This window comes from Triturus cristatus, chromosome 4_1, assembly GCF_964204655.1.
Source record: "Triturus cristatus chromosome 4_1, aTriCri1.1, whole genome shotgun sequence".
Classification (NCBI taxonomy): Eukaryota; Metazoa; Chordata; class Amphibia; order Caudata; family Salamandridae; genus Triturus; species Triturus cristatus.
Window position 1 is genome coordinate 591,023,731 of NC_140585.1, and position 27,735 is coordinate 591,051,465.

Below are 27,735 nucleotides of genomic sequence, written 5' to 3' on the forward strand. Positions count from 1 at the left end.
GCCAGAAGCTCAACTACAATTGCGAAAAGCAGGGGGAGAGGTTGGGCAACCCTGCCAGATCCCTCTCTCAACTATATACGCGTTAGATAGTACCCTGCCAGCACGCACTAGTGCGGAGGGTCTTGTGTACAGAAGCCTAGTTCAAGCAATAAATCCCACACCCAGGGCCTCTGGTATAGATAATCCCATCGAAGGCTGCCATCGAAGGCTGCCAAATGAATTCTCTATATCTATCAAGACTATTATTGTCCCATCCTCCTACGGCCTTATAGTATCCATGATGGAAAACAATCTATGTATGTTCATTGATGTGTTCATCTCAGGTATGAGCTCAGTCGGATCTGGATGTATGAGCGTAGACGTGTGGAAGGAGGTGGGAAGCCAGTACCCAACTCAATATTTTATAGCCCACGTTAAGCATGGACAACGAGTGGTATGCTCGAACATCCTGGGGTTGTCTCCCTGGTTTCCCTAGGGGGACCACCAGTGGCTCACTCGTAGTCATAGGCAGTTGGCTGGCCTCTCGGGCAGCAGCTCCTCCGTATACTTGGCATAGAACTCTACTGGGAAGTAGTCGGTCCCCAGCACCTTCCCTCGAGCCATGTTCTTAATTGCAGCCCGCACCTCTTGTATTGTGATCGGGCCTCCCAGCTAGTCAGTATCCTCCACACCAAGGCACGACAAGGTCGCCGTCCCATAAAATCAGTCAGGGTCCCCAGCGGGGGCTTGGGGGGGGGGGGGAGAGCTGTGTAATATTCCTGAAATCTACCATTAATATCTGTTTAATGGTACAGGCTCTTACCGGCCACCGACTCCACCCCCAATATCAAGGACTCTCAAGGTAGAGTTGGTGAGTCAGGCTAAAAGCATCCCCCGCCTTATCCTACTTCGTGTGTGCTCTGGTCATATACTATCATTTTCTGTGTGCTACTAATTGCTCCATTGCTTCAAGGAGTGGTCAATGTAGTTCTGGGTTTCCCGGACAAGCCTGTTCTAAGTCCCTCAGCACCCGAAATTCTACCTCCTGTTTTAACGTTTGCCTAACCCCTATGACCTCTGCAATGCATCTACCCTGCAGTACTGCCTTAAAGGCATCCCATTCAGTGCTGTTGACTGTGCAAGGTCAATGAAGTAATCCCGGATGGCTTCCCCTATGGTGTGCTGAAATACCGGGTCATTTAAAACCTTTACTCCCTGTTCCAGTTAACCGCAAGGAGTATCGGGTTATTATCAGACACCGTGCGGCACAGATACTATACACGTCACGCCTTGCTGTGCACATCTGGTGAGCAGAGAAACACGTTCAACCTGACATGTAGGTTAAGCATATTAGAAAAGGAGGAGTAATCCCTGGCAGTCGGGTGTAGTTTTCTCCAGGAGTCTACCAGTGCCCAGTGTTGTTGCCAGTCCCTAAAAGTGCACGCCACCCACACTACTGGAGAGTCACCAAGGGGCAGGTGTGAGCAATCCAAAGTAGGATCAATCACACTAGTATAGTTCCCCCCCCACCTCCAGATTATAAACAGACTGTAGTAAATGGAAAAGCAGTGTACGAGAAATGTTAGGAAAAAAAACCTTGGTCTGTATAAGTGGTGTACAACCAAATGATAGTTAAGTCTTCTCCTTCTAACCTATCCGTGACCAGAACATATCGTCCAGGTGGGTCAATGAGTACTTTTGTTTTCTGAAATGGGACTCTGATCCAACGCGTATTAGGAATCTCTTGCGAAAGCAGTCTGTCGTGGCAGAAATTTGTAACATGGTGATATGGGCTCATCTTCTCTTTAGATACGCATGGATTTAGTACCGTTTCGTCATGCTATTTAAGCCCCCAACATTCCAACTAACGAATGTACAAGTTAAGGGGGTAGCCAAGGCATACAGCATTGAACAATTATCAGCCCCCTAATTGCTAGCTAAATGTAAGGTTTGCAGGGAATTCTGGGTAAGAAAACGTTGGGGGAAGTCGTCAATGCAAGCCACAACTCCACGCACTTCCCCATGAGTCTAGTTTTCAGAACTATCATTGTTTGGCAGTTTTCCCTAGATTGCCGCCGAGCCCTGGATCAAAAACACAAAGGACCTCCTTGCAAAATTAGGTTGTTTTTTTTATCGATAATTTTGATGCCTCCACAATACATTTTGGGTCCTTACTTGTCGCGGGCTCTTGGCCCACCCAAACAAGTGAGATAGCATTTTCATCAGGAGACCTGGTAGAACACTTGAGTGTTAGGAAATTTGTGCCGGCCCAGTGATCCCACAACTTTCCCACATAAGAGGAACATTTTTATCTAAGTTTGAGGTACGCAGACGATTTGGGATAAGAAAACATTGGGAGATCTACGCAAGCAACACCTCCTTGGAATCGCTTTGGTGTCTAGTTTTCAGAAATGTCTCGGTTTGGTAGGTTTCTCTAGATGGCAGTCGAGCCTGGGACCAAATCTCAGGAGCCCCGTTGCAAAAACAGGTGGTTTTGTGATAGATAGGTTTGCACCTGGTTTTTTGTTCCCGGGCTTAGATACATTTCCCCTTACATTTCTGTGTGGGATCGGCGTGCCGGCACAAATTTCTTACCACCCAGCATTCCCCTCGGTCTCCCGATAAAACTTATATCTCACTTGTGTGGATGTGCTAAGTGCCAGCCACAGGGAAGGGCCAACAATGTGTAGAGAGTGAAGGGGCAGCAAAGAGTGTCCATAAGGGCAGTTTATTTTTTTTATAGCAGCTGACTCTGCTTTGGGCACCCACACAAGTGAGGTATAATTTTTATCGGGAGACTAAGGGGAACGATGGGTGGCAGGAAATTTGTGCTGGCACGCTGATCCCACACAGAAATGTAAGGGTAAATGTATCTAAGCCCGGGAACAAAAAACCAGGTGCAAACCTATCACAAAACCACCTGTTTTTACAAAGGGGGCTCCTGAGATTTAGTCCCAGGCTCGACTGCCATCTAGAGAAACCTACCAAACCAAGACATTTCTGAAAACTAGACACCCAAGTGATTCCAGGGAGGTGTTGCTTGCGTGGATCTCCCAATGTTTTCTTGGCGTGGTGATCTTTCAACTTTACCGCACAGACATGTTAGGAAAATGTGACTTTTTAGCTAAATTTGAGGTTTTCAGAGGATTCTGGGTAAGAAAACGCTGGGGAATCCACGCAAGCCACACTGCCAGGCAATTGCCAGTCCAAGCTCACCACCAGCCAAGCGCCATCCAACGCACACCGCCAGCCAAGAACCGTCCAATGCACACCGCCACACAAGCGGCAGTCCTCGCACACTGCCAGGCAAGCGCTAGCCCACACACACCACCAGCCAAGTGCAAGTCCGCACACACCGCTAGCAAAATGCCAGTGCACACAGTCAGCCAAACGCCAGTACACGCAGATCGTCAGCCAAACTCCAGTTCACACACACAAACTTTTCCTGGTATCTAGTGGTTTTTGGTAGAGGCGCCTAAAAATATTGCTGATCTTCCCCCCCAGGGGGGGCAGAAAAGGCTAAAGTGTGTGCCTTAGAAAAAAAAAGGAGAGAAACCCTTGACTATGGGGCTGCTATCTGACAAGACCATAAACATATTCCTGGTGCCTAGTGGACTATCTGCTCCCCACATGTAGATTCCCCATCTGCCCTCCCAGGGGACAGACAGACTTCTGTTTTCCCTGATTTTGGGTGGGGAATGGTCACTCATTATGGGCAACCCCCACCCCTCTTATTATTGTAAAACAAATACCTGGGGTTTAGTGGACTTTAAGCCCCCCCAGAGCGCGTAGAAAGACTGTCCTTGGGAAGGGGGGGGGCATTGGGATGCCCATTTTTGGCAGTCCCACTCGAACATATTCAAGAAATACTAATCCCTGGTGTCTAGGCAGATCGGGTGCTATTGCCCCCATCTGCCCCCCGGACGCGGAAATGAAAGACTGAATGTGCCAATAAATTTGGGGGGGGGGGTATTACAAAGGACCTTGCCCAAGGGGCCGCTCCCCCCTCCCTGGTGTCTAGTGGTGGATCCCTGCTTGGGGATTGCCCTCCTGCAGCAATCCCCAAGGAAGGATCCAATAGGGAAGGTTACCATTGGAAAGGGGAAGTTCTCCCCTTTCCAATGAGACCTCTCCAGTGTGTTTCAGTTCTCGGGCCGAGATGTCCCGGGAGCACAGAAGCAGTGAAAGTGAAATGAGCTGAGTGCTCATTTCAGTTTCACTTTTAATGTAACGTCAGCATACTTTGCGCGTGATCACCATTAAATTGAAAGAAAAAATATGCCTCAGGCGGTTTGGGAAGCTCTTTCCTCGCTCCTGGGGCAGAAAAATTAAAAAGGAAATCCCTGTGCTGTAAACAGCAGAGGAATTTGCTGTTTGTGTGCAGAGGACAGAATGGTTCCATCCTCAGCACACGACCACCGTGGCTGAGGACGGAACAGTTCCAGCCTCAGCACCAAATCTATTTAAACTACAATTAAACAAGAAGCCTTCAGGTGTTTTTGTAGAGTGCAACCATTCAACTTATTACTGGGTAGTTTTAACTGCAATTGGAGAGAAAAAAATATTCAAGATTTATTTGCATATTATCTAGGCTCTGGGACTATAGTTTTCAAGTAAATTATATTCCGGTTGTTCAGTAGGACAGGTTTAATTGTCTGTAGAGACTGCCAGTAAGACCAAATGAATTTCTTCCCTCTGAAACCATGGACGAATGTGTTGTTAACAAGGTTTTTGCTACCTTGGGAGAATATGAAAATACAGTTAGTTAGGATTCATGGAAAGAAAGTATAATAAAAAGGCTTTTAATAATGTTAAAGAGTATTTCAATGTAGGATAGCCAAGCAAAAAGTGATATGTTACTGAAATGGAGGTTCTGTAGACAGCTAGGGCACATCTTTCTGTTGAGGGTAACATGATATTGAAAGAGGGCTGTTTTGTTCTTACTATGGGTCCAGGAAGCAAATTATTTAGTTAGCTTGTATTAGTCATCATGAATAAACCCATCTTGAATGGAAGGAAAACAGGTTCAGGATTAATTCTTGAATGTTTAGCAGGTTCTTCAAAATCAGTATCATTAGAAAATGTCTATGATCAAGCCAGAAACAAAGTGAATAAGAAAGTTGAAAAAGGAAGGGATATTTGTGTTTCTTCAGAAAAACAATTTATCTTACATGAAGGCTCAAGACATCAAACTTTCAGTGGGAGATTTTTTTAAACGTTAAACTACCTATATGGTTAAAAAAGGAAAATCTAAGTTTTCACATGATTTAAGGCTCTGCGTATAGGATGAGCCTCTGATTTATTGAACAATACCTCTTGGACAATATTGAAAGAATTATAAAATACTCCGTGTTAAAGCCGGACTTTCACAGAAACCAGGGAGCATGACGGGAAAACGCTGTAGGCTCCTCTCAGCATCTGATCACACACCAGATTCCAAATGCTAGCTTAACTAACGTGATGTGGTTGGCTTCAAAGGTCTGCAAAGCGGAGTGTGTGTCTTAACTTCATAATTTAATGAATTGTAACTGTTTATAGCCCAGACACCCCGGAATACAAGCGTTGGCCCGCAACAGAGCATTATGCGGGAGCTACGCAGCTTTACAGTTAATCCGTAAATATCTAAAAGGAGGTAATGGCACCATTGGTTTATTTTACCAGTTTCTCCTCGATAAACTGTCCCCACTTAAATGTTCCTCCAGATTCAAGGGGCGTGCAGAGAAATTCCCTCAATATTTTCGGTATACTAGGTGAGTTCCAGATTGGTGCGATTGCTCAATAGTAAGTGATACCCATATTCCTCATTTCATATAATAGTCGTGCAGACGATCTCAAAACTGGAAACATTTTAAAAATATATATATTTTAGTGCCTGAAAGTTAAAGAATTTTTTTTTTATGTACAGTTGAGTTATCGTTTCCCGAAGGAATCATCTCATCTTTGAATCCCTTAGAGGTTCAAATAAATGTCAAAGCCTTAATCTGAAATACCCAACAGTATAGTCCTAAATCGGGGAGTCCCAGCTCACCTTTGTTAGTTTTTCTCAGTTTTTTCCTGAAACGTCTAGCTCCCTTGTAGCTTCATACACAACTATTTATTGTTTGAAGACTATTCAAATCGGACTTGTCGAAACTCAGTGGGTAGTTATTAAACATATACATAATTTTGGCATCATCGGTGTATAATGTAACTTTAATACATAAACGTCCTCTTTTAAAGAAAATCTTGTCATCTAATCTAACACTTGAGCTAGTGGTTCTATATATAAATATAATATGAGTGGCAGCGAGCAGCCTTGAGGAGTTCTCCTCTCCATTTTAAAGGGTGGAGTTAGATTACCATTAACCAAAATCTTAGCATTGGGTTATAGTTCATGAATAGTTTTGGCAAATTACCCTTTCATCCCACACCGTAATAGAGCATCCCAAAAATAAAGCCAGTTGACCCTGTTGAATACTTTAGTAGCATCTAAAGCGATGACTGCTAAAGGGCCCTAAGTTTCCTCAGCCATATCAATGGAGCCAATCAGCTGATGGGTCAGATCTTGGATTTCTTTGCTAAGGATAAAGTCCATTTGGTCCTCATGAATCAGAAGGTCCTTTAAGCCACTCAGTTTCCTGGCCAGAATTCTGGAAAAGATCTTTTAGTAACTACTGAGTAGCGAGATGGATCTATATGACTAACATTTCTTTGGGTCTTTTTTGGTTTCAATATTAGGGCGATCTTTACCACGTTCCAAGATTCAGGAATGTTCTTCTCTTTAATTAGAATGAAGTTGAAAATTTATCTTGGGACAGGGCCTACGATTTCTAACACTTCTTTATATATTTCTCGTGTTCCCCATTTAGCTTATCAGCTTTTCTCCTTTTAAAGTCCTTCTTGACTGTCGAGATTTCTTCCTTGGTTATTGGTCAGTTTAAATCATTCACTTATTCCTCTGCGCGGGTTGATATCTTTTGCTTTTTCAACCAGAGTTGACATAGGAGGGTACAATACTATCTGATGATCTTGGCTGAGTGGAAATAATTATAAAACATTTCCTCTATCTTTTTAGGATTTGTCGGCATGCATTTAGTTTGGGAGCAGACATTCTTTAACTTTGTTCCTGACAATTTTGGCTCTTGCTTACCATGCCAGAAAGGCTCAGCTTTTTTCTCTCCATAGTCCATATGTTTTATGTTACTAGCATCCTACTTCTTCCTCTTTTTTCTCTTCCAGTCCTACTGTATACTTCTGTTGTGCTTCTTCCAAGTCCCCACTTAAATGCTCTAACTTGTCAGAGTGTGTAACCAATTGCATATCTGTCTGGATTTTCTCTATCTTGTCTTCAATCTATTTATGTTCCGGCTATCTTGGCCAGCATTCTCGATATTGAGGGGATTATTCCTCTATGATGCGCTTTGCAAGTGTCCCACATAATCCAGGGAGATGCTGGAACTTTATTCAATTCAAATAATTACTTAGCTTTGGACTTTAAATAATCATACATCAATCTTCATATAACATCTTTGGATCAATGGTTCACCTTTAGAATGCCTGCTGAATTTGTACTTTTATTATATGTTTACAGCAGCATAGTTTGAAATATGTATAGGACCATGAGAGATACTGATGGAGCATCTACATAATAAAGTGTCTAGTTATCAACCCAAGACATCACCATATTTCCTGGTGTGTAAGGTGTAGCTCTGCCCCCTCCCCCCATCTTCACCTCCCATATATCCCGTACTTTCAAGTTCTGCATCCAATCTAACACTTGTTTCTGTATAGTTCGGTTATTTATATGGGGGCTATGTGTCGATCTATCTAAATTGGTATTTAATAAAGTGTTAAAATCCCCTCTGGTAATATAGTGTCCTTAGAATTTCAGGCTAGGAGATATTAATGACTTTATATGGCCACAGTCATCTTGGTTCAGGCTAAAATCACTTGCCCAGACATAGGATATTGCTCGAATATTTAATTCTAGTTATTAGCGCTACCTTCTTTACTATAATCTATAACCTTCTGCGGTTTCATTCATATAAAAAAAAAAGAATTTATTTTGATTTTTGCGAGAAATAAAGAGTTAAGTATACTGTTAAACATGGGAACATGGTGATAGGACAACAATATATAAGAAATCTAGCTTATTTGGGCAATTCGAGCAAGGGAAGGAACATTAGCACGGTAACAATCATCACAACAAAGAAGGGAGTAGTCAGAAATCGCACACCATATGCAAAAAGAAAACCCTGCAGCTTTCTCAAGATCATCATCAAGTCCATAATATTCCAAAACTCCCCCATATTTTATTACATTTGCAAAAGAACTGCCTACTTTTATAAGTTACTCTTTCAGCTCCCATAAATGAGTCCATACCCCTTCTCCATTCCGCAAGATCATGTACTTCAGTAGCTTCCCATTGCCTGGCCAAGTCTTGCTTGGCAACAACCAAACCCAGGTTACACATAAAGAGTTGCTTCCGTGTCACATAAAAATCATTGGGTATCCCCAAGAGGACATACTTGGGATCTTCGGGTATTGGCACCTCTAGGATGGCATCGAGTTCTGACAGCCAGTATGACTGTATGGCCCAGCACAACCATAGTGTATGGATGAAGTCTCCCTGTTCCCTCCCCCAGCGCAAACAGACCGGTGAGGCTTCCCTACCTATTTTATACAGTCAGGCCCTGCCATAGTAAATCCTATGTAAGATTTTAAACTGAATAAGGTGCAGTCTGGCATTAATAGCCACTTATCGCAGGAACATCAAGGCTGCCTCCCAGTCAAGAGTATCAACATCGTTCTCCCACGTCACCCTCAATTTTAAGAGGGTACGGGGCATATTGTTAATAGTTTTGTAAAAGTGTACGATACTTCCTTTTCGCGTAGCTCTGCGGTTTCATTTACGATCTTGCACCGTTGATGTTCCAAGACATCAATATGAGCTCATTAGACATACTGGCTTTTATTGGGGTATTGGTTATCGTCTCTCGTTGCCATAAATGAGGACTTCATTTTTCTAGCTTTTTCCCCTTCACTAAAGCTACAACCACGTGCTCCCTCCCTCCTCTGGGAAACTGCCCCATTCCTACTGGCACTAAAAAGGTGCCCATTTGCATCTTTGGCACCTATTATTGGGTTAAATAATACTTTACAAAAAAAACACCCAGACTTTCGAATTGTGGCTTAATATTGTGGTATGTGAGCTGTTTCTTAAGACCGTAAAATAAATGTAGCATGTGCACATTCCTTACAGACTTTATCTACTCTGTTGAGAACCAAAGGAGAAACCTTTATCTATTTTTTGCCATCTTGCATAAATAGGTCCACTTCTTCTGTATTCCCAAAAGTATTTTATCCTGCCACATTACTTTCAACAAGGCTGGAAGCCTCATTTAAATTTTTTCCCCCATCTTAATACTGGAATTGGTCTCGCCCGAGTGGCTCTGCATATATCTGAACGTATTATAGACGTTGTATCATCAATCTTAAAAGACTAGCTCTGGAGTGCTATGTCTAAGATACGTTCTTTCACGCAGTATCTTTGGTAAAAGACTAAGGTTTTTCTACACTTCTTACAGTTTGGATTAAATCTAAAGTGATCCCTGTGTTTTCTTCAGATTTTCCGGACTATGTCTATTTTTGGCTTATCTTTAAAGGATGGTCTCTTGAAGTAGAGAGATGACAAACTTTTTTATATTGCTATCTTCTAGAACCTCTGGAACCTTTAACAGACGCATGTTGTTCTTACTAGCATGGTTGTCCAACCTTTTCATCATATATTTGTCTAGCTGTTTTGGGTATTCTATTGCTTTCAAGTTTCTCTCAAAAGTCACTTTAGTTTGCCGATTCCAACGCGGTTGTTCTGTTTCCCAGTTCTTCTATCTTCTTCTCCAGTAGAAAATGCATCTCCTGTATTCCTTTTTGATTGAGCTCAGAAGTGTGGAAGATAGTTTCAATGTCAGTTGTTGGACTCACAACCATCTTTTTTGTTATATTCAGAGAAGTTTGAATGCTACCTCTTTAACAATACCATAGGTTTTTGGGCCAATGCATTCAAACATTCACCTCGCTCATGAGGTTTCCATTGTTGTCTTCAGTTCTATTTAATAGCATAAACTTATGTCCTAGTTCTACCTAAGGGGGGTATTTAGCATGCTTGCAGAGAAAAACAGTTTTCAAATTCTTAAAATGTGTTCGCATGTGCTTTGTTACCGTTAGACCCCTTATTTTGCTGCTGTAGTGCATTGTGGGATGGGATAGTACTCTCCTGGCACACCACTTTTTCCCCTGTCTGTAATATTAACCTTATTTATTGCCTGAAGTAAGAACTGAGAGACGGCGTCATGTTCAAAGTGCCTGGAGAGTGTAATTTTCTTGTCGTGAAAGATTTGGGGTCTTTTCCTCCCTCTGCAAGTATTGTGGATGTCAAAGACAAAGGTTTTGTGGGTGTTAGGGCTTTGCTAAAATTATTAACATCATTGCTCCTATTAGCTATAGGTTTGGCCTGACCTCTGAAATTGGGGGGGGGGGGGGGGGGAGGGGGGGGGATTTACTTGATCTCACTCTATATTTTTTGTTTTCTAGATTTCTGCTGGGGTGAGGCAGGTGGAGGAGCCTGGTTACTCTCTGAGGGATGCTCTTACTTTTAGCCCCACTCCCCACTCTGCTCTCTCAGCTACAGTTTCCTTCTCCCTCCCTTCTATACATTTAATAGATTGTAGGGCTGACCTAGACCGAAGGACGTTATTTGTGCTGCTGCAACCAACCATAATCTTAAAAGTTTCCATCTGCTTTAGTATCCCCGGGATCCACCATTCTTTCCCCCCAATTGAAAGCATATTGTGCGCAGAGAGTGTGCTGCCTCCTCCGCTCTGTGTCCCTGCCTTGCACCTGGAAATGCAACCTTTGGCGTAATATCCATCAACTGCCAAGGAATTTATGGAAAGTATCCTTATATTACCTATATAAAAAGGTTAAATCTGCACCACTTAGGAGGAATCATTTCTTCAAATCCACAGTATTTGCTGGACTCCAAAAAAGCTGGCCAATGCATTCAATAAAGATGAAGGAAGATATAAAAAGTGCATGCAGACACAAGCAGATGACCTACAATGTGTGTAAGGTGTCCAGCATTAACAACGTACAAAAATTACATAATTTAGGTGCTCAAGGAAGTGTTCCAACATGTAATAGAGGTAAGCCCCGTGGTCTAGGCCCTAATTCAGGGTTCCCCAAAGTCAGTCCTGGAGGGCCAGATCCATGCCAGATTTTTAGCACATCTCCATTGAGATACATGTAGCTACCTTAAAAAGCTGGCATGGATCCAGCCCTCCAGGACCAACTTTAGAGAACCCCGCCCTAATTAAACAAGGAGACAGCCTTACAACAGACCAAATATACGGTTATTATTTTATTAGATACTCTTGGCTAGGGCTTTGATTTTTAAACTATAGTCATTCTTTCCACCACAAACCTGAAAGGAATCGCAAGCAAGAATACTATTTCATTCAGAACTAGATCGGAAATGCAAGATCCAAAAGAATGTAGTATTTTGGGAACGTTTTGATGATTGGCGAAAGGCACATCAGGGCCAATGATTACATCATTAAGGGCTTTTATACCTTCTCTGTTATACACCAGGTCTCAAGTGGGCATTATTCTACTGCTTTAAAACAGACCTATCGGAGGAGTAGGGGGTTGGGTTGAGGGGAATGCTGTATTGGTTATTCTTCCTTTCTTTTTTCTAATGCGGATCGCTGCCGGCCTCCGGGTTGTAGGCATTTAGGTGTGTACCATCTCTCATAAGTTGATCACGCTGCCGGGCGTTGGTTCTAGGCAAACGCTGTGTCACTGGCATTACGGGCTCCAGTAAATAGAACTGTTCCATAAAACAAACTTATCTTGAAGAAGGACGGGGCCCACAGTCTGTTTAGGCAGGAGTTTTATTTTTGGTAAATGAGGACTTAATTTTTAAATGTAATTAAAAACAATATAATGCAAATGGGCCTTTTTTTTTTTTAACTGTAAGCTAGAGGAGATAGATTTGCTCAATTCCAGTGCACCAAGCACAGAAGCTTGTAGTATACCAGACATAAAAATTAAAGTGAGCTTGAAAGTGCTTCCATGGTAGCTGACAATTTCAACTTGTCTAGTCTTCTTTGTTGCTTTATAAGGACAGTCATCTACTCTGCTCGTCCTGACCACTCCTCCTACAGCGAAAGGCAACCAAGGAGGTTAGAGGATTTTATTGTTGACAAGCCCCGACTACACTTTCTACTTCCTCGTTAAAAATGGGGAAAGGTATGTTACGTTTGATCACTTGATCTCTTCACTGGTGTAACGGAAAAATGGGAATTCAATGCAGGGTCTAGATCATTGCATGTTGTGGTTGGTTAAGTTCCTTTATACCAAATGCTTTACAGCATCACAATGTTCCATGTCATATGATAAATAGATCCTCTTCTGGTTTCTGGCTGGCAAGCTGCACTGTGTGGGCTCTCCTCAAACTGTTAACCTATACAAGAATAAAGTGTCCGTAGTCATCTTTACAGTGTCCAGGTTGGATTTTTTCGTATTATGTTTTTTTATGGCTAGAGATATTCAAAAAGAAGGGCGGTCAATACGATCACCACATGTCTTTAATAGAATTGGAAAACTTCTATCACATTAATGGGAGAGACTGCACATTAAACGGTCATAACATGCTAGACTGGGTAAAAAAGGAAAGTCTAAGCTGAAGTTAAAAAACAAATAGCTATGGTAGGAAAACTAATAGATCAGGTGGTGCTGCAGAAAGTTTTTCTATTTTAATTACCTGTAGCTCTATAGCTAATTTTAGGAAAATCATGCTCAAAGAGCATTAATTTGCCAACTTTTCCCAAAGTTTCTTTGGAGGGGATTAACTTGTGTAGGGGTGGCTATGTCATCAGCGACATTGTTTCCAGTACTAGCATTTCATGTTACAGACCACACTGTGCATTCTGAGCGTTAAAGTGCTGGTTATCCTCTACTGAACTAATTAGACTGACAGATCCAGTACCAAGACATATTAAAAAGGATATAGGCAAATCTGTGCCAAATGCTACAAGTTAAACTGTTATGCTAACAAAATTGTAGAGGGGATTATACCCGAAGGTGTCAAAGTTCTTTGGGAGGCAGTGTATAACAGTTTGTAGCAGTTACTTGGATGACTAAGAGGTCTAAGAAGAAAAAAAAGCCACGTCTTTAAATGCGTTATTAAAAACAGAAAAAGGAGTCAAGACCAGCGATGTAGGCAGGAAGGTAGGCAGGCGACCGCCCCATCTGGCCTCCTGAAATCTGGGAATGATTGCCTTTTTGTGGAAGGAATATCTGAGAGACCTGCTAGGAGTGTACCAGCGAAAGAGTGAGTCGAGTTGGCTGGGTCCTTTCTGATGCAGGGCTAAGAACATCATGCTGAGAGCTTTAAAAGTGATCCTTTTTTTGATGGTGTGCCTGTGGAGGGTACGAATACCATCACTGACAGACATGCATCAGGGGATGTTAAGGCCCAAACAAGCCGCAGCGTTCTGGGCGATTTGGAATGTATAATGGCTTAATAATAAGATATAAAGAAGTGCAGGAATCCAACAGTGAGGTGAGCAGGGCGGTGATGACAGACTGGCAAAGCTATAGGGGAATGTAGGGAAAACTCTTCCTCAAGATCCTGATAATGAGGAAGCAGGAGCTCGCGGTATGGCTGATCCGAGTGTCAAAACTCGGAGTGTTATCAAAGATGACACCCAGGTTTTTGGCTGACTTGACCGGAGTGGGTAGGGGTCCACAATCCTTCAGCCACCAGATGTTGGACCAGATGGATTCCTGCAATGTCAAACACTAGGATCTCAGTTTCATCTGCGTTTATTTTTAGGGCGTGGTCCTTCATTCACATGCTGATAGTAGTCATGCATTGGGTGAACTTTTTGGCCAACGATGTAGAATCGTTGGAAATAGACAATGATCTGTGTGTCGTGGGCATATGACAGTACATGGAACCTGAAGGAGTGCACCACTTTTGCCAGTGGAGCAACATAAACATTAAAAAGGGCCAATCTAAGGGATGAGCCTGGTGCACTCCACAGGAGAGTTTTGAGGCTTCTGCCCTGAAACCCCCGCAGCTGACAATTTGTATTCTGTTGGGTAAGAAAGAGCAGAGAAGGTTCAGGGTGGTCTCATGTACACCGACTTGCCAGCGACATTAAAACACCAGAATGTCGAGATGGTGTCAAATATAACGGAAAGGTCAAGTATCACCAGAATGCCGCCCCCTCCGCCCCCACCTGGTGCCTGGTATGGTCTGTGCCACAATAGGAGCTGGTTCAGTACTGTGGCTACTCCTGAACCAGTTTTGTGAGGAGGTCAAGGACAACATGCATTTCAATGAATTTGACTAATTCCCGGTTAAAGAATTTTTCAAGATTCTTAGCTATCGCTGATAATAGGGAGATGGGGTGGACATTTTTCAAATCATTAGGGTCTGCCTTATGTTTTTAAGAAGAGGAGTCACAATTGCTTTTTTCCATAAACCAGGAAAGATTCCAGATTGCAGTGTGAGATCGTACAAGTTCTGCAAAAAGTTAAAAATTGAGTCAGAAGCAAAGCGATGTGTCTTAGGAGGACAGGGGTCCAGTGGAGATCCAGATTTTAAGCTAAGCAGTCAGTCCTTGGTTTGCTGCAGGGAAATAGGCAGGAATAAGTAATACTCTCACCATGCCAGCGGGGCAAGAAGCAGGGACATTTTAGTGCTGTATGGTCATAAACATGATGTACTTGGTGGAGATTTGATTCTGCAAGCAGAAACAGAAAAAGGTCCGATTAGTTTGACTCTTACATGAGTAAAAGTGGTCAGAATAAAAGACCTTTTGAGGGTGTCAATGATTTGGGGTTGATGTTTTGCAATATGACGATACATAATGATGATGATGAAGTTATGTTGCCTATAAATAAAAAGGTGAAGATGGATTAACCCCAGGTCGTTAGTTATACTGGAGACAGAGGGGGAACCAAATGTTTAACTCTGGTTTATTACAACACTTAAATTCTGCAGCGTGGTGGTTCCCTTCACCATTTGTTAATGAATATTCAAAAGTCAGAATTAAAAACCCTATTGATAGGGCTACTAAAGCCAAAACAAGTGCAGAATGTCCCAGGCCCACGAGAAGAGATAACATGGCATGTGCCCCACCCCTTGATGCGAAGAACGTGACTCTCAGTAGAGGAGGGAAGGATCCCAGGTAAGGTGTAGACAGGACCAGGGCTTCTTGCCAGTACAAATTACAAATCATTGTCTAGAATTTTGTGGATGAAGGAATTGAGACCAAAGAGAAACTGATACAAATGGAGAAGGTGCTTGACCTAATTTGTGCCAAGAATGAGAACTTAAGCCAGATCCAGGAGAAACAACATTAAGGACATAGGAGTTCTGGAGTCAAATACAATTAACCGAATCAAGGACTATGTTGAGGAGAGGCTGGGTTTTCCGAAATCCCGACGTCCAGAGGGTCCGATGTCCGCAGTTATCGAGTCCTGTCCATTCTCTGAGGCCTTCCGTTTCAAGGAGCTACTCGGTGAGTACCATCGCCGGGGAGGCGTGTTGACGCGCACATAGGTTGTGCCGGTCAAGACGGATTTGGGTACACAAATCCGGTCTGCACTGTTTAGCAGTGTATATGTACTGTTTAGCAGTATATCAAGTATTCCGAAGTATTCAGTTATTGTCAAGAATTCAGCGTGGTGATTAGTTAGGCAGACTGTCATCATTGTCGATCATTGTTATAATGTTTAATGTTTAATGTTTAAAGTATTCAGAAATGTCTTGCATATTGTGGTATGAATGACTGTTCATTGTTCACTGTTCATTTATGGTGTTTTTCGTATTAAGAAAATTCAAGAGTAAGTATCAGATCAGTTGTCAATATGCCGCTCTTCTCGAAGTTAAGACAGATTACTACCAGAAAAGGGGTGCTTGAAGAAGCAGTTCCTATTCCTCCTAGGGACACCCCAGGGCATTTCATGTACCATAAGCATGGCTTAGATGCCATATTGTTTCTTGATCTATGGGTAGATTATACCAAAGGATTACCGGAAAGTCAAAGGTGGCCCATAGCGGGAACCTGGGATGCAGAGTGCATCATGAAAGTGGAGGAAGAGTTATGGAAAAGAAAGGTCAGACAGTCACAGAAAGACGCTGTTGAGTTATGGCGTAAAGAATCTCATAGACGAACAGAAAAAGCACGTAGACAAGAAGAGAGGAGTAAAGAAAGTTCAAATAAAGTTCAAGAAAATCTATTAATTGAGGAAGGTATCCGAGTGAAATCAGAACAAGTGAATAGACAAAGAAATGCTCTTATGAATGGTATGTATCCCCTACTAGCCGAAGGATTACCTAAGGCTGCTCCAGAGATACCAAAAGACTTGCCACCCCCATTATTTCCAATTAAGGTACATCCAAAGGGGCATCCCAGAACCGCAGAAGATGTTTTTCTTTCCTCATATCTAGACGATGCAGCTCCCGAGTATGCTAACGCCACACCACATAGACCGTCTGGCGGAGGGGTTCAACGTCAGGATCAGGTATCTGTCCCCGTGCAACAGCAAGTCCCGATACAAGCTTCGGCAAGCACATCTGTTTCCGCATCTGTCTCCGCAGTCGATCCTATAGGGGTATCGACACCCATAGTTGCTGTGTCACGTTCAACGAATCCATTCACACCCGACGCCCCAGATGGGGCCACGGGAGGTGCTAGCAGTACCTTTACACCACCCAGAATAAATAAACTTGTTTTTCAAGAGTCAGCGCATTCACGTACACCTAAATTCGTAAGTGAACGTACGCTTAAGGAACTCCTTGTAAATTGTAGATATGACCCAGTGGTTGGTAAAGAGGACGAAATGGTCCTGGCATCATTACGTATCAGGCGAGCCGCAGAGTATTTAGCAAGGTTACCAGGGATGACTACGCATCTAGATAACATATATCATTTTGTTCAAACAGGACGAGATCCAGGATGTATTAACAGAGCTATGGAATTCCAGAAAGTAGAGATACAGGGGGAACTGTTACGTTTCCTCATAAACTGTGTAATCAGAAATCAAGATCGTCCAGGGGTAGACCCGAATGCAATGCTTATTCTTACAAGATGGAGTCAGAATATATCAGAAGGGAGACACGATAAGCAAAATTGTATAATAGCCATGTGCCGAAAAATCCGTAAAGAAATAGAGCGTATTCATGAAGAAAGATTGGGAACAGACGAGTTTGAGCAAGATGAAGTGTCCGAATCAGGGAATTCCGCAAGACAGTCAGAGACCATAGCCTATGTAGGCAAAGGAAGATACTGTGAAAATACTAGATGTTTTTCTGATCCCATACACTCTGTATGTCCAAATAATAGCAGAACGTATCCGACGCCTGTAATAAATCTGAAATCTCCTGAACATTCGTTTCAAGCCGCAGATAAAATACTACGAGAACGAAGAGGTTACCACCTCCTCGATTCCATGGATGAGCAAGAATTAGCCAGATCAGCCGTTCACTGGATTGACAGTCCTGAAAAATACGGTGATGAGACCGTAGCACACACGTTTTTTAACCTCAGTACAGATGAACAACGTTTAGCTGGAATATATATGATTCAGCAACTCCTCATATTATATAAAAGTCAACATGCTGACCCTGGTCCTTTACCTGATATATTAACGGAACTACTCACGAACAGATGGAGAGGTTCTAGTAACAAGCTAATTAAAGAGATATTAGTGTCACGTAAGCAGTATGTCCTTTTTGTAAGTCCGGATTCTCTCTCGCTGCCCCACAGAGAAAGAGCGCCGTACTATATGGATAGACAAAATCCTTTACGAGAAGTGCACCCAATAAAAGGCGAAGACAATGAGTTTCACCGTGTATTTGTTTACACACCCATATCCAAAATGGAATTATTAGAAATGAAAAAAGTAGTACCTAGTCATGACAAAGACCCAGCGGGTTTCCACCGAGAAATTAAAGACATGTTACTGATGGGAGAGTACACCTTTCCTGATATTATGACGATATTAAAGGTGCTTTTGCCTGCTGGCATATATGAAAAACTGAAAGAAAAAGAGTGGGAAGTGGGAGACCAAAAGATAGACTGGACAGCATTAGCAGAGGAAGAAAGGGGCCGAGCTGCAGGTTCAGGGCTCGGGGATAAAGTTAAACTATTACCAGGTTTACTAGTACAGGTACTGCCACGTTTATTAACTACAAAAAAGGAAGATTGGGGTGCAATCACAGCCTGTAAACAAAAGCAAGATGAAGACACAAGCGATTATTATGCTCGATTTGAAAAATGTTTTGGTATAAATAGTGGTATAAAAGCAAGTAGTGACTCATATCCACATCTATTTGTGACAAAATTAGTGGAAAATGCATTGCCTCCAGTGAAGAATAGAATATTGAAATTCGAGAGTACCTGGCAAAGTAACACTCCGTCGCAAATGCTACAAATGTTACAGTATCATCACAATAGAATTAGGGATGAACAAGAACACGAGCATAGACGCATGAAGGATACAAAAATGAAAATGCTAGTTTCTCAGACAGTACCAGCAGATGGTCACAAAAAGGGTGTGACACATTCTGGTGATTCTGCAGTTCCTGTAAAAGGAACCTGCAATTACTGTAAACAACTAGGCCATTATGTACATGATTGTCCAGTCCTGAAACGTAATATAGCTACAGGTATTGCAAAGGAGAGACCACGATTAGTTAGACAAGATCAGAATGAACAAGGAGCTATGCAGCATGGACAGTCCATGCCAGTTCAGCAACAGTCCATGCCAGCCTCACAGCAACCCATACAGTTTGTGCCAGCTGCACCACCGTTGCCTGCTACTGCCACACAAACCACAACACGACAAATGTATCAGACTGCACAGTATGAATACCCTGAGTATCAGCGTTACGCATGAACCAGCCTAGAGAGGGAAGTTGACTTACCGCTTATCGAGATTCCGGTAGATCAAGAAGGACCTTATGTACATAGTGAATTATTAGGTCAAGATAGAAAATTCTTACTCGATACAGGGGCAAGTCGAACAACCATAAAACGTAGTGAAGTTCCAGGGGCACCCCTCTCAGGCTCTCAAAATGTTTCCCTTGGTTTTTCGGGAAAACCTATTGTTAATGAAGTATCACAGCCTCTACCACTTACGATAGGACCTTTGACACGAACTACAGATTTATTGCTTACTAAATCATGCCCAGAAAATCTGTTAGGAATTAAGACTCTGAAAGCACTAGGAGCCATAATATGTTGTTCTCCGGAAGGAGTAAGGTTGTTTTTACGTGATTTTAAAGGTCACTATGTGTCCAGAGACATGGATCCCCGACTACAGACTTTACCAGTACATCTATGGGCACAAGGCCCTACGGATGTTGGCTGCATGAACATTACACCCTATCGAGTTACATTGAAAGCAGGAGTGGTACTACCACGAATGCGACAATACAAGTTACCGCATGATGCTGTAGTGGCTTTGTTGAAAATCATTGATGAGCTAATTGCCCAGGGAGTAGTTGTAGAAACAGACTCCAATGTATGTAATTCACCGATAATTCCGATTCTTAAACGAACTGATCCTACTGCTCCGCCAGTATACCGATTGGTTATTGATTTGCGTGAACTAAACAAGTGTATTGTACCACAATTCCCTGTGGTCCCTGATATATCATCATTGTTGACAGCAATTGATTCCGAAGCAACATTCTTTACTGTAATTGATCTCAAGAATGCCTTTTTCAGCATCCCAATAGATCCGGAAAGCCAATACTTGTTCGGATTCAGTTTAAATGGGCGCAGCTTTAAATTCTCACGCGCTCCTCAAGGATTTACAGAAAGCCCCAGCATCTACAGCCAAGCATTGAAACGAGAACTTGACAGTATCCACATGCCAGTCAATACTGCACTGCTTCAATATGTCGATGATCTGCTGATCACCGCGAGAAGCGAGCCAGAATGTGAAAAAGCTTCTCTGACAGTTTTACATTTCCTAGCCGACAAGGGGCACAAGGTGTCCCCTTCTAAGCTGCAATTCTGTGTTCAGCGAGTTATTTATCTTGGTCACTCGCTGTCCAAGGAGGGAAGGCAGCTTACACCAGATCGCATCCAGTTAATTGCTAACATGTCAATACCCCAGACACAAAAGGAGGTGCGAGCTTTCATAGGCCTCACTTCATATTGTAGGCAGTGGATCCCTCAGTACGCATTTCTAGCAAAACCACTCATTCAGTTAACCACACAGGAGGCAGCCACATCGACTGTTCTCCCTTGGACTCAGGAACATACACAACCTTTTGAAAGCCTAAAGGAAGCTTTATGTCAAGCACCTGTTTTAGCAACACCATGTTATAGCAAACCTTTTACACTCTTTGTTACAGAACGCGAAGGTACTGCCTTGTCAGTACTCACTCAGGATCAAGCAGGATCATGCAAGCCATGTGCTTATTTTTCCAGTACATTAGATCCCGTAGCTCAGGCTTTGCCTGCATGCCTGAAATCAGTGGCAGCGACAGCTTTAGCAATCAGACAAAGCGATGCCATAGTATTAGGACACCCATTGACAGTTCAAGTACCACATGCAGTAGAGGTTCTTGTGAACCGAACACAAACACAACACTTGACCATAGCAAGACTTACCGGTTATGAACTGACATTGTTTCAACCACACATAGAGATCCGACGGTGTAATACATTGAATCCTGCTACACTATTACCTGTAATTGGAACAGACCCACTAGCTCATGATTGTGTTGAAATCATTGAAATAAAGACGAAACCTAGACAAGACTTGACAGACGTTCCATTGTTAGATCCAGACCTGACGTTGTATGTAGACGGATCATGCATGAGAGCAAGTACAGGAGATTTAGTGGCCGCGTATGCAGTCACAACAGACACTGAAGTTATTGAGACACATTGTATAGATACTCTGTCAGCCCAAGCAGCAGAACTCATTGCTCTAACGCAAGCCTGTATTCAAGCCACAAATAAGAAAGTTAATGTATACACTGACTCACGTTATGCATTCGGAGTTGTACACGACTTCGGCGTGCTATGGCGAGAGAGAGGTTATTTAACGTCCCATGGTGCCCACATTCAGCACGGGCCCCTCATTCATGCTTTGTTAGACGCAATACATCTACCCACTGCTATATCGATTATGAAATGTAAAGCACACACGAAGGTTACTGATACCATTTCTCAAGGCAATGATTTAGCTGACAGAACAGCTAAACAGACTGCTCAGAATCGCACATTAGACATGACAAAGCCAATAGTTCAGACACCAACACAGTGTATGACAATTAAGGATCCCGCACTTGACGTAATTGACATACAGACACATGCCACAGCAGAAGAAATAAAGAAGTGGACTGAACTAGGAGGGATCCAGACAGATCAAGGGTGGATGACGAAGGAGAAATCTGTATGGTTTCTCCCTGATTCCATGGTTCAAGCCATTATAGCTACAGTTCACAGTCCAGCACATTTAGGAGAGAAGGCTATGCTAGACAGCATTCAGCACATTTGGTTCAACAAACATTTACGAGCAGCAGCTAAACAAAAAGTTCGTACCTGTATGATATGTTGTCAGTTTAATCCAGGAAAGAGTGTTCCCGTAGAGCAGGGTGGATTTCAGCCTCCTGACCATCCTTTTGAAGTCCTCCAGATGGATTATATTCAGATGGAACGTTGTCGAGGATTCAAATATGTTCTTGTAGTTGTCTGCGCTCTCTCCCGTTGGACAGAGGCGTATCCCGTATCAGATTACACTGCCCCGACTACTGCCAAGCAGCTAGTTCGAGAATTCTTCCCACGGTACGGTTTACCACGTGTTGTATATTCAGATAACGGTCAGCCTTTCTCATCCGAATTAATGAAACATGTCTCACTCTTGTTGGGATATCAGTGGAAATTCCACTGTGTCCGACACCCCGAGGCAGCAGGTCTCGTAGAAAGACATAACCAGACACTGAAAATCAGACTGTCCAAAATATGTAGAGAGAAAGGTGTCGACTGGATAATAGCATTACCAGTTGCACTCTTTTACATGAGAATGGTAGCACACTCTAGAACAGGGCTATCCCCGTATGAGGTGATCTTTGGTAGACCACCGAATATGTGGGGGACGCCTATACCACGCAAAATAACTGACATTGACTGTAACATGCTGACAGATTACTTGGCTTCCTTGATGTCTGCACTACAATCTTCTCGTTCACAGGTAGCTGCAGCCTTTCCCGACAACACTGAGGCGAAACCCCATGACGTTGTTCCGGGTAATCTTGTCTTTGTGAGAAATTTCGACAGGAAAAGTCAACTGGAGCCCAGGTGGAAAGCACCCAAGTTGGTCCTGTTGACCACAAGAACAGCCGTGAAGATCGAGGGACGCAAAGGGTGGATTCATTCAAGTCACGTCAAAAAATTTCATGGACTACCTTCAGATATAGACACTGTGCCCTGCACTCCCTCACAGACTGATTCAAAACTTCCTTTTGTTGAACAGAATGACTCTCAGTGCTATAAATTAAAGCTTAGGCCCAAACAGTCGAGCAATTTGATTGTTTAAGTCCTCTCCAAGGTGAAGCGGTTGAATTGTCTCCGACATGTATCCCTTGGACCTGAGTAGAGAAAATACCCGAGAAATGTTGAAACGACAGGCGTATTGTAAATCACTGCGTAGCTACTGTATGAGGACATTATTAATTTTGTTTTTATTGAGTATTTTAGTAATTATTACGAGTGTGATTTTGCACATATATCATCCTATCTCTAGACATGTTTATAATGTTGCTGCAGAACATTCTTTTAGTGACCTACCGCCACATGAATTATCTTATAGACTTGCGCTGCGCAATAACACCTTCATTAGTATGTTACATCATTCCCATCAGACTAGTAATGCGACCAATTGTTGGGTGTGTGGCCGACTTCCTCCCTATCAGAATAACAAAGGAGTTCTGCCTTTCTTTCCACATCCGTTCACACACAATGGCTCCTGTGGAGCATGGTTTAGTTTATTAAATTCCATAGACCCAGACACAGCAGTTTATCAACAACATTGGATATGGGGAAATCTGAATCTAGTTTTATTCAAAGTCTGTCACCCTAATAAGGAGGGTCACCCCAGTAGAACAGGAACTGATTTAGAAAATGAAGTGTATAAATTAGGTAATTTTACGCCTAATCTTATGATTCTGAATGTCAAATCCGAAGTTGAACTAATTCTGCCCACTATGTCAGTATTTCCAGTTAAGGGTGAATTATGTGTAAGAAAAGTTGGTTCCATACATATGGGCCATAGCCAATGCGTTACTACAGTAGAATATAGTGATCAAGGGAAATCTTCATTTAGAGCTTCTCGCCATTCTTACTTCATATGTGGTCAGACGGCATATATGCGTCTGCCTCTAGATTGGGATGGTACCTGTTACATAGCATTCCTTTTGCCACCTGTTTTCCTAGCTCCCCCTGATTATTATCGAAATGTTCATTTAGTACACAATAGAGAGCAAAGAGATCTCCCAGTTGTCGATTATACTGAGACAGCATGGGACAAGTATGTAGATTTCAATAAAGGTATCTTTCCCTATATAGGTACAATATCAAATAGTAAGCTGATACGCAGACTCACCAAGACTCTTGAAGCTGTAGTAAACGAGACTATAGCCGCCCTAGGCAATCTGACAGAGGAACAATCAGTGATGAGAATTGTTGTTCTCCAGAATCGTCTTGTCCTTGACGTCATCCTGGCCGATAGGGGCGGAGCTTGCAGGGTCATCGGATCCAGCTGCTGCATATTCATACCAGAAAATTCGCCATCTGTATATAAAGCTATAACACACCTTCATAAGATTGTAAGCCAGATACACGAAAATCCAGGCACTTGGACGTGGTCCGGGTGGTTTTGGAGTGTGATATCAGCCTGGGGATGGAGAGTTTTATCCTTCCTAGGTATTGGCCTTCTTATGCTCTTCAGTTGTTGTTTATGCCTGCAAGGTGGACCAGCGATTTGTGGTCTGTGTGCCACATCATGCATTCCACATCACAGGTCCCGTTCAGAATGCCGGAAGGAAGAAGAAATGATGCTCCATGAGCAAATCAATGGAATGATGAAGATTGATGTCTCGTGAAGGGCAAGAAGGGGACAAGGAGGGAATGTGGAAATGTGGATTTTCCTGATCAGTTATGTCCCCTATCTTGGACCCCAACGGTTCTATATGCATGTTACAAGTACATGTATGTTCCCTCCAGTTCCAGTTTCTAAGACGCAAACATATGTGTGTCTACCGTCGACATGTTCTCTGTCAGATCCGCCATCACAGGGCTGGATATTCGGTTCCTAAGTATGAAAGGCCACCGACTTTATATGGCTAAGTTACTTCATTTTTACAGTTCAGGCAAGTAGGCCCGATTCTGTCCTCAAGCCTTTCCCTGCTCTCTGTCTCTGACAGCTTCAGCTTGAGCTCGCATCTGTATCCATGAACTTTGTCCTACTCCCTGTGCAGCTAACGGTGCCTGCCTCGGCCAGTTTTCGCCTGTCTGCCAAGAAGTTGTATTTCACCTTCGAATTATCTATTTTGCTCTCCAGCCGATGCATTCCTGTCCAGTGATTTAGGTAAACATTTCCTTTAGCTCACAAGCAAAGGACTCAGCCTTTCCGTCCTCCTGCAAGTGATTCATAGCCCTGTTGCCATGGAAAGTTTTCTATCCCTCGCATCTCATATAGACACTTAGACGCTTGTACACGTACACAGTCAGTATAGAATAGATTCTGTCCGAGAGTCTCTTCCTTGTGGATAACATAGTTCTTTAAACATAGGATGTTAGATATGATTTGGGATTAGGTTGACTTGACCCCAGACTTCTCGTCTCCACATGTAGAGCTAAATGTCAAGTCCCCTTCACCCCCTAGTTGCACGTCAATTACACGTCATACTGCTGCGCGCGCATCTATGCCAAGTATTATCTTATAGATCCACCTATGTCTGATAATGAAAACCAATCATGTTTCTTTTATCCCTTATTACGCCTAGTTTCGATTATGTCACTGTTTTGTCACTTTTCTTATCAAATGTTACGCCTTCTACATTCGTTTCATTGTAATGTACTTATTATAAAAATACATGTCTGTTAATAAATTATTGTACTTCACTTCCTGAACCCTCGTGGTGACGGAACCTGAAGGCCGCGACTCGAGTCGGCCATTTTGAATGGAATAAAGCCCATTAGAAAACCTCTTATACCACGGATTCTGCCTCTTGTTATTTTGAGCTATTTACTTTATTTTAAGATTCCGTATGAAATTCAGTCCGGTATTTTTATTTACCACAGTGGTCATTGTCCAAGGTATGCATTGTGGAGCAGGCTCCTAGGCCGCTGTGGCAGAGGCAGTCACCGGGTGCTGTGGCCCAGCCCATCATTGCCTTCCTTTTAAATTATAGGAACAGAGACACCGTGCTTAGATTGGCCTCGGAGCAGCAAACCTGGTCTTATCAGGGAAATGCGGTGTCCTTTTACTCAGATTTCACGATGGACCCAAAAGCGGCTGCGAAGTTTGTTAAAGGGCATAAAACCGGCCCAAGACTGGGATGTACTTTTAGGCTTAGCGATAATGACTGAACAAGCAACCTCACTCCCTCCTTGAATTGCAAAGTTATTGTTTGTATCTTGTTCCAGCCTGGTTTGAATGGCATATTTACTGGGCTTTCCGGATGCTTAATTACTGCCTGTTCATAATGAGGCTTTCCCTCAGGTCCACTCAGCAGAAACTGGTGGCGGACCGCGCTGTTTGGCCACCAGGCCCCTGAGGCTGGGATTACTGGGTTCCTGGTGTTTCCCCACTGGCATTATTCCCTTGGTGTCCAAGTTTGTCAGCTTCTGCTGGGTGGAGGAGGGTTGCAAACAGTCCGATTGAGGGGCTGTAGTGGGTGTGGGGTGTAGGTTCTTGAGGGTGTTTGATTTATCGGTTTTGTTTTTTCTCCCCTTTGTAGGTCTTGCCTAGCACGGCGCGAATGCGCTGCTCTAGGAGAGGGCTCTTGGAATCACTTCAGACTTCCAAGAGCCTTCTCCGTGTGGATGTGCCTCCTCCCACACATCCCATTGGCCTTTGCGTGTGGCTTTCAATAATTGAAAGCACGCAAATGGCCAAAGACGGGTGCATGTCCCGCCTTCCCTCAAAACGTTCACTCCCATGGCCTAGGGGTCTCGGGGGCATGCAGGGTGCCATCTGTTCTGGATCAGCTTTCCAGTTAACTTTCACATCTTACAGCATGCGCGCGCACTACTCGTGGACTTGCTTTTGTTTCCTGCGTGTCTTTAATGCCTGTTTTTTAGGGCATTTACAAACCGTGTGCAGCTGTAGCTTCGGCGCTGTGTATGCAGGGGCAGTGGTCTTCAAAGGACCGCGCTCCTGTGCTGTACAAATTGGAGTTTTGGTGCATTTCATTTCCTTACTTGCAATATTTTGGCACATTCACTAACTGCACCGCGTGTGGCTGCGGCGCTATGTATGCGGACCGGGCTTTGAAAGGGGCACGCCTGTGTATGTAATGTTTAACTATGGCTTCCTGCTGCTGCATTCCCATGCGCTCCTTTATTTTGATAAATTGGAGTTTTGGTACATTTTATTTGCTTACTTTGAAATATTTGTGGCACATTCACTAATCGTGCCGCATATAGCTGTAGCTTGTGCGCTGTGTATGCGTACTCACTGGGCTTGAAAGGGGCATGCCTACATATGTAATGTTTAACAAAGGCTTTCTGTTGCTGCATTCCAAGTGGACTGGTTTGAAGTTGGCACAGCTGCGCTGGAGCACTAACCTTTAAAGGTACGCTCTCCCGTTGTATCAAGTGTGCGTTGGTATGTTTTGTACGTTGTCAGACTAGAGGATTGTAGTTCCACCCGGCAGATTATGGGAAGTGTAGGCCAACTGTGGCCATGCTTTACACAGCTCACAAGGCGGCGAGCTGGGGGCTATTTTCAGGAAAAGAGCAAAGTATAACTCTTGCGATTCTCACATACCCCCCTTCTTTCACACGGACTGCAATAAATTGAGTCTCTCACCTAGAGTCTACTCACACCTCAAGTCCCTGATCTGAGGTTTATGTGTAGCACCCTGTCAGGTCAAGGGCTGCACATGTGGCCACACCGACCTCCTGTTTCAAGCACATGGCTGTGGGTTTTGCACACTTCTGGTTTATGCTGGAACTCTCAGCATATAAAACATAAAAACCAGCTTGCTCTTTTCTCATTTATGTCTGCATTATCGATTTAATCTCAAACCTTTGTATGGAGCTGGACCCACCCACGGTGTCAATCAAGGCCTCGCAAGGACCTCTCAAGGGTTTTTGTTCTTTTAGCAAGTGTCAGATCAGATTACTGAGTGCCTTCACTTTCCAATACTGCATAGAATCACTTCTGAAAAAGAACAGGAGTCTATATAGAAGTCTTTTGTACGTACAGCGGGTAAAGGAGCGTGTAATGAGATCAAAAGTAGTTTAGTGACGATAATACTGCTTGTGAGCAATTACTATAGCCCAATTATCTTCCATAAATTGATGTTCAAAATGTACCGTTATTAAAATATCTAAAGTAGATATCATTCACGCTTTACATCTACTACAGTTCAAAATTTGAATAAGCTTTGTGGTAGTTTATCATTTAAAATGTTAATGCTTTCATGCAAATGTGAATGGTTTATTTTCTTAG

The 27,735-nt window shown here is 43.1% G+C and overlaps 1 protein-coding gene across 11 annotated transcripts in view; it reads right to left on the reverse strand.

Moving 5' to 3' along the window:
- SUV39H2 (SUV39H2 histone lysine methyltransferase) overlaps positions 1–27,735 on the reverse strand; it is a 320,818-nt gene that overhangs the window by 241,339 nt on the left and 51,744 nt on the right. The window contains exon 1 of one of the 11 annotated variants that reach the window (XM_085652919.1): positions 21,600–22,646. The exons of the other annotated variants lie outside the window; for them this stretch is intronic. Coding sequence (XP_085509045.1) covers positions 21,600–21,675 — 76 coding nt within the window. The 5' untranslated portion in view covers positions 21,676–22,646. Of the gene's footprint in view, positions 1–21,599; positions 22,647–27,735 lie in introns of those variants that run through there. 11 annotated transcript variants of the gene reach the window in all.